The sequence below is a fragment of the Acyrthosiphon pisum genome, chromosome X (assembly GCF_005508785.2).
Source record: "Acyrthosiphon pisum isolate AL4f chromosome X, pea_aphid_22Mar2018_4r6ur, whole genome shotgun sequence".
Taxonomy (NCBI): Eukaryota; Metazoa; Arthropoda; class Insecta; order Hemiptera; family Aphididae; genus Acyrthosiphon; species Acyrthosiphon pisum.
This window is the reverse complement of record NC_042493.1, coordinates 39,861,839-39,872,951: the sequence shown is the minus strand read 5'-3', so window position 1 is coordinate 39,872,951 and position 11,113 is coordinate 39,861,839. Positions and strand designations below refer to the sequence as shown.

The window sequence follows — 11,113 nt, the reverse complement described above, 5'->3', positions numbered from 1 at the left end:
GGGTGGCCGTTGTGCGGTTTTATCACCACAATTGATCCATCAGCCAATTTTTTTATGGACCCGTCGCAGAAGTGTCCGGCCCGTCTTGCACATCTGTAGTATCTGTAATAATAATATTAAATAAAGTTATACATTTTTGTATTTATATAATTACACTAGGGAGTAGAGTTGATATTTTTCGTATGTACAATTTACATTAATGAAATTGAATATATATTTCAGTCTAAGACTGTTTGAATTTACTTAATTCATACGAGTTTTTAAAATTTTTATTAGGTACCTTAATTGATTATATTTAAAATTTTAAGAATATTATTTAATTATTTCCTCTATAAAGTTCCTTTTACTACATATTTTTAAATACCACCTCTACAAAAAAAAAGATAACATTTAAAAATATAGGTTCCATTAGTAGGTAAATAGTAATACAGTCCAAACATTTTAAAAAAATAATGCAATTAAATATAGGTACTCACGTAATTCCTTTTTTTGTTCCCAAATTATCATAGATAAATTCTGGATGTTCCATACTATTATCTAGTTTATAACCGTTGCTAGTTCCAAATAAAGCTATGTTGTATACGCTTATAATTGTAAGTTGTAGTAGTCACTGGTCCGAAGTCAGTGGCGCCGAAGTCCATGTTTATGTATGGCAGCTGCCATACATATAAATATTTGGCTGGGGGGTGGGTCCATAGGAGAATAAAATTAATAGGAATGGGATCCCAAATTATTAAGTAGTATTGTCCATTGAGAGTATTTGGTATTAAAGCAATGTTTAATGTTTTGGTTGAACCGTAAACAAGAAATAGTTTATATAATAATTAATAATACAATCATTATAGTAAACTAGTACAGTAACAACAAGAACAGTAACAACGAATAGCATTATGCCATTATCAACTATTATTTATACATTTAAGAATTAAGTATATTTATACTATGAACATAAATAATAAATATATAGTAACCAATATTTTGGACAGAACAAAAATAAAAATAGAAACCAACAACCAATATAGACCCACGCCCACTGGCGACCACCCACCTCACTACCATAGTATATTATGTTATCAACAATGCAACATAGACCAAAGTATCCATTAATAGCTTAAAGCTATAGATTCCCATAGAGTACAATATAACACTGTGCGTTTGTACGACTGTACCTTCTGTTTAGTATAATAAGCCAGCTATTATTCAAATAAACTGTGATATTATATTATAGTTTAATTGGTTTTATGCTTCAACTTTTAAGAATTTTAAGTTTTAACCACTTTTATTTTAAGTTTATATTGTCTAAGAATATTAAGTACAAAACAATCTCATAAAGTAATTTATTTTATACCAAAAATATGAGTTCTCTTTGTAAATGTGATTGCGGGAAATTAAGTTCGTCAATGAACGATGTAAATTGGAGTAGACACATTAATTCGTGTAAAGTACGAAAATCCAAAAGGAACTCGCATGATATAAAATCATTTTTTACTGGAAACAAGAACAAAAAAAGCAAATTGATTCACCAAATGACTGATGCAAAAAATGGTAAGTACCTACTTAGTTTATTTAAATGTTTTATTTTGTTTTAAAATAAAAATAAAAATATTAAATAAATAATTTTATATTAATAAATAGGTATAATAATAATAGGTGATATAATAAATTACTAGTTATTAGTTAACTAGTTAAGTATACCTATTGGCTATCTCATACTACTTATTTCATTATTGTACTATAACATACCTATTGTCTTATTAGTTTTCCCATTAATTTATCCCACTACTGTTAATTTAGAATATATAATAGTGAAAAAGGGTTATATGAGTGCAGAGTGAAGAAAAAAATATGTTAGTTAATAAAGAATATTCTGATGAAAATTATTTTCAAAAATATACTGTGGTAATTCATTTTTGCAAACTCAAAGTTCCTATGTATAACTCATTTTTAAGTAGTTTTTTTTTATTCTCATTTTTTTTAATATGCTTACATTTTTATACCTAATTATACATTAGTCAATAGTCATAACCAAATGATAGGCACCATACACCATACACGCAGTGTTTTGATAATCAATTTCCTTATTGGATATACAGCTAGTTTTAAATGAATACATGTTTTCAGCTCTTGTTTATGTGAACAATGATTTAAATGAAGAACAAAGTACGCCAGTTAATAAAGAATCTTTGGTTGAATGTGAATTTCAAATAGATACTGAGATAAACTCATGTTTGCAAAATAAAGGTATGTGCCTATCCTTATTATACAACCTTTTTAAGTATTTATATCGTTTTAAATATTTAATTGTGTCTAAGTACCTCTATAGCTAACATTTTGATGGTTAATATCCTTGTTGGAAATTCAACTAATACTAGTTTTAATTTAATACATATTTTCAGCTGTTTTTGATGTGAACGATGGTTTAAATGAAGACCAAAGTAAACCAGTTAATAATGAATCTTTGGTTGAATGTGAATTTCAAAAGGATACTGAAATAAACTCATGTTTGCAAAATAAAGGTATCCATATTATACAACTTTTTTAAGTATTTATGTCGTTTTAAATATTTAATTGTGTCTAGCCGTCTAGGTACCTACCTATATTAACTCATAACCTTTTGATGATTATTGATTAGTATCCTCGTTGGATATACAACTAGAACTAGTTTTAATTGAACACATATTTTCAGGTGTTTTTGATGGGAACAATGATTTAATTGTAGACCAAAGTATACCATTTAATAATGAATCTTTGGTTGATTGTGAATTTTTAAAAGACACTGAGATAAACTCATGTTTGCAAAATAAAGGTATGTACCTATTTATATTCCATAATCCATATGGTAATACAACTTTTTTAAGTATTTAATATACTGTTTTAAATATTTTATTGTGTCTAGGTACCTCTATAGCTAACATTTTGATGGTTAATATCCTTGTTGGAAATTCAACTAATACTAGCTTTAATTTAATACATATTTTCAGCTGTTTTTGATGTGTACGATGGTTTAAATGAAGACCAAAGTAAACCAGTTAATAATGAATCTTTGGTTGAATGTGAATTTCAAAAGGATACTGAAATAAACTCATGTTTGCAAAATAAAGGTATCCATATTATACAACTTTTTTAAGTATTTATGTCGTTTTAAATATTTAATTGTGTCTAGCCGTCTAGGTACCTACCTATATTAACTCATAACCTTTTGATGATTATTGATTAGTATCCTCGTTGGATATACAACTAGAACTAGTTTTAATTGAACACATATTTTCAGGTGTTTTTGATGGGAACAATGATTTAATTGTAGACCAAAGTATACCATTTAATAATGAATCTTTGGTTGATTGTGAATTTTTAAAAGACACTGAGATAAACTCATGTTTGCAAAATAAAGGTATGTACCTATTTATATTCCATAATCCATATGGTAATACAACTTTTTTAAGTATTTAATATACTGTTTTAAATATTTTTTTGTGTCTAGTTACCTCTATAGCTAACATTTTGATGGTTAATATCCTTGTTGGAAATTCAACTAATACTAGCTTTAATTTAATACATATTTTCAGCTGTTTTTGATGTGAACGATGGTTTAAATGAAGACCAAAGTAAACCAGTTAATAATGAATCTTTGGTTGAATGTGAATTTCAAAAGGATACTGAAATAAACTCATGTTTGCAAAATAAAGGTATCCATATTATACAACTTTTTTAAGTATTTATGTCGTTTTAAATATTTAATTGTGTCTAGCCGTCTAGGTACCTACCTATATTAACTCATAACCTTTTGATGATTATTGATTAGTATCCTCGTTGGATATACAACTAGAACTAGTTTTAATTGAACACATATTTTCAGGTGTTTTTGATGGGAACAATGATTTAATTGTAGACCAAAGTATACCATTTAATAATGAATCTTTGGTTGATTGTGAATTTTTAAAAGACACTGAGATAAACTCATGTTTGCAAAATAAAGGTATGTACCTATTTATATTCCATAATCCATATGGTAATACAACTTTTTTAAGTATTTAATATACTGTTTTAAATATTTTATTGTGTCTAGGTACCTCTATAGCTAACATTTTGATGGTTAATATCCTTGTTGGATATTCATCTAATACTAGTTTTAATTTAATACATATTTTCAGCTGTTTTTGATGTGAACAATGATTTTATTGAAGACCAAAGTATACCAGTTAATAATGAATCTATGGGTGATTGTGAATTTCGAAAGGATACTGAGATAAACTCATGTTTAAAAAATGAAGGTACATACTTATATTATTTGCCGTTTTTTGATTACCTAATTATATATTTATATATTTTGAATACTTAATTTTCTCCACCTACCTTTGCCTATTATCAGTTTTATAACATGTATATGCAATCTTCAAATGGTATTACTAACCCTTTCTATGATATTAATCATTTTATTTGCATTGTATTCTTAATATTGATACCTATTTAATTTTATTTGATAACTCATTAGAATAATTTCTAAGTCCTAAATATAATTTATATGTTACCATAAAACTATTTAATTAGTATAATTTTTTAACTGTCAACTTTTATTTTAGATGATATGGATATGGATACAATTAAAAATGATCCTGCAATTTTTGCTAAAATGTCTTTTTTGACACCAGAAATTAAAGATTACATCTTAAAATTTGGTCCTTGTCAACCGTTACAAGATGATTTACCTAATAAAATATTTCCATATGAAATTAACAAAGAAAAAATAAAAAGAAGTTTTAACGATAAACATTATTTTAGAATTTTATCTGATAAATCAAAATGCCATCGTGATTGGTTGTCTTATTCATTAAGCAAAAATAAAATTTTTTGTATACATTGTATGCTTTTTGGAACCAATTTGCATAGTAATTTAGAAAAATCTTGGACCAAAGAAGGATTTAATAAATGGAAAAATTGTTCATTTGCTATTCAAAGACATGAATTAACTCCAGATCACGTAACATCATCTTTAAAATTTAAGTTACGTCAAAAAAATGTGCCAATTTTACCTTCAATTGAAAATAATAGAAAAACACAGATAGCAATGAATAGACATGTTTTATTAGAGCTTATAGACATTGTTATATACATGGGACGTCATAATCTTGCATTTCGCGGGCATTTTGAGGATTGGTCTTCCAATTCCCGAGGTAATTTTAAGGACTTAGTTATGCTAATGTCTAAAAATTCAGGGCCATTAGCGGAACACATAAACCGTATTCAACAAAATGGAAAACACGAAACATCTTTTGTTTCATGGCAAAGACAAAATCAGTTGATTGAAGCTATTGCCGAAGATATTTCATTTCAAGTACGATCATATATTAAAGCTGTAAGAATGTTTAGCATATCAATTGATACTACATTTGATTCGTCTCGTAAGGAACAAATATCATTTATAATACGGTAAATAAATACAATTATTATAACTTATATCAGTTATGTTGTTTATTAGTGTTTTGTTTAATTTATGTTTTTTAGATATGCTGATGAAGTTACTGGTGATGTTCATGAAAGACTATTAGCAGTTAAGGAATCACCAGTTACATCTGGAAAAAATTTATATGATATTTTTATAAACGTAATGGAAGCTGAAAATTTGAATTGGAAAGAAGAGTTGGTTGGTCAGTCATATGATGGAGCTAGCAATATGCGTGGTAACTATAAAGGCCTCCAAGCTCATATTAAAGCAGAAAGCCCACAAGCATTATTTGTTTGGTGTCATTCCCATCGCTTGGCATTGGTAGTAAAACAAGCAGTATCATGTAACTCCAACGCAGTTGATTTATTTGGAAATTTAGAAACTCTTTATGTTTTTCTTTGGTGTTCAAAAAAAAGAGCAGCGATTTTCAGAGAAATTCAAATTGAATGTGGTATTATAGAAGGTAAAAAAAATCCATTGCATGCAGTTAAGAGAGTAAGCACAACTCGGTGGAGTTCTCATTCGGCAGCATTAAATGTAGTTTTGAAATTCCACAATGCAGTTTTAAAAACATTAAACCAAATTAAAGATTCTGAAGGATCTGCTGATGTAGTAGTTGGTGCAAATTGTAGTGGTTTGATATCATACCTTACATCCCAACGTTTTCTTCTAACATCATTAGTATTCAAAACTATATTTGATATACTTGAACCTGTCACCCGCCAATTGCAATCACAAGATATGGATATGCTTATGGCCACAAATATTTTAAATAACGTGATTAACCAAGTCAAAGAACTTAGAAATGATAGTTCATTTAAAAGAATACTAAAAATGGCTGATGAGTTTGCTGAAAATAGTGTTGTTGACTTTTTACCTCTTGTATCTAGCCGACCGAAACGTGTTCCAAAAAAATCAGGTGTGTATTATTTTTAAAATAAATATAAATTATTTTATATTTATTAAAGAAGTATGTTTGTTCTAAATTATAAAATGTAATATTAATTTCAGGTGAACTTTGTCGGGATGAAATTATACCATGTCCTATGAAAAAATTTAAAATTGATACATACAATGTCGTAGTGGATATTCTTTTAGCAGAGCTAATTGGACGTTTTGAAAGCACTAATATAGGGCCCTTAAAAGACTTATCCCTTCTTTCATCTAGACGTATTCGAGAAGTTCAAAATAATCCACACATAGTACCTTGTGATGCCTTTGAAGCTTTGTGTACCATGTATACACAAATCGATAAAAACGCATTATTGACAGAATATATTGAATTTTGTAAAAATTTTACAGAAATAGAAAACAGTATTGTACTTCCTAAGTATCTCAACAAAAATGTAATAGTTGATTATGAAGAATCGCTAGAGTTAAACGCATATGGTTACGATAGTATGGAAGAAGATTCTGTAAAAATTATTAGTCATAACATAGCTAGTACAAGGGAATTATTTAAGTTATTTTGTTTGGCTAAATTGGCTAATATTTTTCCAAATTTATACTTAGTTTTAAAATTATCTATAACATTACCTGTAACAAGCTGTAGCGTAGAGCGAACATTTTCTAAATTAAAACTCATAAAAACGAAGTTAAGAACAACTATGTCACAAGATCGTCTCGAGAGTTTAATGAAAATATCATGTGAGCAAGATATAATTATTAATAATGAAAATGTAATTTTGTTATTTGCAGCTAAAAGTAGTGTTCTAACTAAATGTTTGATTTATTAGATAATAGATTTATTAGTATATATTTAATACCTATTTATAATACTGTTATGAAAGGACATAATCATTATTAATATTGTATACAATATATATATATTATAATAATAAAATATAAATGGTTGCATTTTGTTTATATTTTTGTATTTTGTATTATCGTTGCAGGTAATTAACATAATTTTAATATTATTACAAACGTACTGAAAAAAGAAGAGAAATCTAATCAAAAATAAAAGAAAAAAATAAGAGTGGGTGGCAAATTGTTTGTGACAGGTTTCAAATTTTCTTAGTGGGTTTTGTGATGCTGGTGTGGGGTGGGGTGGGTGGTTGTCGCTGATCCTTGCCATACATTTAATTTTGTACTTCGGCGCCACTGAATGATATGAACCATTATTATTATCATGTACCTATGTTTGAATAATATATTTATTTCAATCAAACCACAAAATTGTGTTTACGTTAACCGATATGACTAACCTAGACCGACTGACAGTTCGTGAACATTTGGTATGAATCGAATTTGCGTACAAACCGCATATCCACGGGTTTCAAAAGAAATACACTTAAACTTAGCGAATAAAGCACTAACGGAGAAACGAAAAAGCAAAAGGCTATTACGAAGGCTATGGACCGAACCAAACCACAAATCGGCGGCATTGAAAACAAACGAACTACGATGTGAAAAAGTGAGAAAAGGCGAAAAACGGCGTAAAAAGTATAACATTTTTCGAAAAACGTTTTAAAACCGACCGCCGCCGCCGCGGCGAAGGTACGCGATTGGTCGCGCTATAGGGAATCGACGGAACGGGCCGGGCGGACTGGGCGGCGGAGCGGTGTTTAATTTTTTCCACCACGAGATCTTCCATGGATTCCCTATAGCTTATTTCCATGAATTGTTCATTTTATAGTATAGGATTATATTATCTTTATTCTATGAGGTCCTCGTCCCTATATTTTGTCTTTACATTATAGCCACCCACCAGCCCACCCACCCACCCACCCAATAATTTACCTATTACATATGTCATAGGCAAAACCAACTTTCGGCGGCTCTGTAAATAACTACGAATGTTATGATGTTTACATTTACTATGCTTATAGTTTTATTATAGTATCGTTATTCGTTATCAGATTATCTGATGCGTATAGCACGCCTAACGCGTTTCTTTGATTCTTAGATTCTGTCTTTCATTGCTAGTGTTGTGATTTGTTACTGTTCATTTCATTATACTCATTATAGTGTCTTGTGGCTGTAGGTACCTGTAGCCCTGTAGGTGGTGTCTAACTTCGTTATTTTGAACTTCGTATTATATATCATAATGGGTCGTATACTTTCGTCAATAATACATTCATATTATAAATATGATTGCAATTAACGTGAATCGTCGTGTAAGCATTGTACTTGCAAAATTAAAGTAAGTAATAAGTAAATTATTAACAAATATTAACATTATTATCTAGGTATTTGAAATTTTAGATTTAAGCCCTCAATTTATTTTTAGTTTTAGTATAATATAAATAATATTATATTATAACTTATCTACATAATTTATTATAATTGGTAATAATCAAAATAATGGTGTGAATTGTGTGTATAGAAAAATCATGAATTTAAACCTAATTTTAATTTTCAAATGTTCTCATAATCCCACATTGATTTTCAACTTCTTCAAAGTAATATATTTAATACAAAATATTTATTGCTTTAACTTTTAAAATTTTAAATCAATAACCACCATGAGAACAAACCATTTAAAGATAAATTTAATTTCATAAATCATAGATTCATTTTTGTGTAGTAATATAATAACATAATACCGATAGTATAATATTGTATATTTATAATTGTTTTAATTTAAAATGTTTTTAAGAATTATTTATTTCAATTAATTTTCTTCATTAAACTTAGAGTACCTATATACTTTTTAATTATTTTTTTAAATTTTTGTGATGTAATAATTATAAATAAAAATGAATACCTAATCTATATTATATTAAGTAGGTTGTTGCATATGCACGTTTGTTTGCATATTATATTCAATGTTTGAAGATTTGTTTACTATGAAATAGTATATTTTTATTTTTATATTTTATGATTAATAAATATTTATTTATCATTATTTTGTTTTTACTTTTTACCCAGGTATTTTTATAACTTGATAATATATAATATATTATAGGTAGGTAATATATATAATAATAGTAAAAAAAAATGTTTGACTGCCTCAAATTAAAGTCTTATTTTTATAGGGTAATCATGGTACAAATTTAAAAAAACATCTTGCAAGCCATCATAATGAATTGTATGAAGAGTTTCTGGAAAAAGGATCTAAAAAAGATAAAAAAACAGTTGGTGTTTCTAAGGTCAAAGCACATCAATAGTTATTTCATTTTAATGAATCAAAATATGTTAAAGTTAATTTAAGTGAAAAAACAATTATTGATGCTTGTGTTGATCTCGTAACCATTAATGGACGACCATTCAGCATGTTGAACGATTCGGGATTTCGTAGAATACTCGATCCAGTTTTGAATGGGTTTCAGAAGAAACTAAAAATTAATTCAAACTCCATTAAGTAAAAATATTGTTTTTTTTTTTTTATCCTAGATCAATTTAGCATATCGTATAATAATTGATAATATATATTTTTCTTCTAGGGAGCATGTATACAAAGAGTCCCTTCTTATTAAACAAGAGATGATTACTGAAGCTAGTTCTAAACTCATTTCTTTTAAGTTAGATGCAGTTACTCGACTAAATAGGTCATTTTTAGGCGTGAACATGCAGTATAAAGTAGATGATTCTATTAAACTCAGAACACTGGGATTAATAGAATTAACTGAATCGCATACTGGTAAATTGTAATTTTAAAATACATTTTTGTTAATTTACATTTTATGCATTACCTATTCTCATCCACTTTACAGGTATTTATTTAAAAGAGACAATTTTAAATATACTAAAAAAATTTAAAATTGAACCAAAGCAATTATATACAATTACATCTGACAACGGTGCAAACATGCTTAAAGCGATCAATTTAGTTGAAAAAGATATATCAACAGCACTTAATGAATCTCACACTGGTCAAGATGATGCAATTATTCTAAATGAGGCAGCTGAGATCCACTCAAATTTATCAAGTTCAGTCAACTCTGATGATGAATGTAGTGATAGGTAAATTGATAAATAATGATTTTTTTTTCATAAACTATTGTTTGATTACCTATGTAATATTGAAGTTAATTTTATATTTTGAAAGTTAAGACAAAGACATAAGTTAAACTATTATATACCTACTTTAATGTAGATATGTGATGGTTATTATAATTACTCATCTATAATTAAAATTGTGTACTTTTTTTGTAATACCTAGTGAAACTGGTGCAGATTGTTCGATACTTGATGACGAACAAATAGAAAATATACTTAATGAAGACATTGAATGTGTTGATTCAACGTATGAACACACAGAACAAATCCTGAATGATATTAAATTACACAATTTAGGAGATGGTTCAATTTTTACAGGTAATAGTAATAGTATAATAGTATATTATTACATAAGTAATAATATATTCATAATTTCTTTCAATATTATTTATTTTAAGATAAATTAAATTAAAATTGATTACATTTTTAATAAAAATTTCTACTAATAAGCTATTCAATTCAAAAATCCTTAAGAATTTTTCTGGTTTAATACAATTAGGTTGAGTATTACTAATCATTAATGTTTATTAAATAACAAAATATAAATAAAACATTTTGTTTATTACAGGTATTCGTTGTGTAGCGCATACTCTACAACTAGCTGTAATAGATGAATATTATATTATGAATTTGAATAAACTTAAAAAAGAATGTACCAAGTAAGTTCATACTTGAGGGTAAAGCACAAACGCAACTAAAACACATTACGCAATACTAAAAAAACAT

At 27.5% G+C, this 11,113-nt stretch overlaps 2 protein-coding genes across 2 annotated transcripts; both read left to right on the top strand.

The window, feature by feature from the left end:
• Positions 1-635: 635 nt before the first annotated feature.
• LOC115033498 lies at positions 636-2,805 on the top strand. The gene is made up of 3 exons (XM_029486100.1): positions 636-1,545; positions 2,122-2,241; positions 2,397-2,805. The coding sequence occupies exons 1-3, from the start codon at positions 1,356-1,358 to the stop codon at positions 2,540-2,542; spliced, it is 456 nt and encodes a 151-aa protein (XP_029341960.1). The 5' UTR covers positions 636-1,355; the 3' UTR covers positions 2,543-2,805.
• A 74-nt stretch (positions 2,806-2,879) lies between these two features.
• Positions 2,880-9,555, top strand: LOC100569168 (zinc finger MYM-type protein 1-like). The gene is made up of 9 exons (XM_029485113.1): positions 2,880-3,101; positions 3,272-3,391; positions 3,567-3,686; positions 3,857-3,976; positions 4,152-4,271; positions 4,581-5,427; positions 5,503-6,362; positions 6,455-6,858; positions 9,424-9,555. The coding sequence occupies exons 5-9, from the start codon at positions 4,214-4,216 to the stop codon at positions 9,553-9,555; spliced, it is 2,301 nt and encodes a 766-aa protein (XP_029340973.1). The 5' UTR covers positions 2,880-3,101; positions 3,272-3,391; positions 3,567-3,686; positions 3,857-3,976; positions 4,152-4,213.
• The last annotated feature ends 1,558 nt before the right edge of the window (positions 9,556-11,113 follow it).

Excerpts from the sequence above, each read along its gene's own strand:
- LOC100569168 (XM_029485113.1), top strand. The coding sequence starts at position 4,214 with ATGGGTGATTGTGAATTTCGAAAGGATACTGAGATAAACTCATGTTTA. Across the intron at positions 4,272-4,580 it reads CTCATGTTTAAAAAATGAAG|ATGATATGGATATGGATACA; the intron begins GTACATACTTAT and ends CTTTTATTTTAG. Across the intron at positions 5,428-5,502 it reads CAAATATCATTTATAATACG|ATATGCTGATGAAGTTACTG; the intron begins GTAAATAAATAC and ends TATGTTTTTTAG.
- LOC115033498 (XM_029486100.1), top strand. The coding sequence starts at position 1,356 with ATGAGTTCTCTTTGTAAATGTGATTGCGGGAAATTAAGTTCGTCAATG. Across the intron at positions 1,546-2,121 it reads AATGACTGATGCAAAAAATG|CTCTTGTTTATGTGAACAAT; the intron begins GTAAGTACCTAC and ends ACATGTTTTCAG. Across the intron at positions 2,242-2,396 it reads CTCATGTTTGCAAAATAAAG|CTGTTTTTGATGTGAACGAT; the intron begins GTATGTGCCTAT and ends ACATATTTTCAG.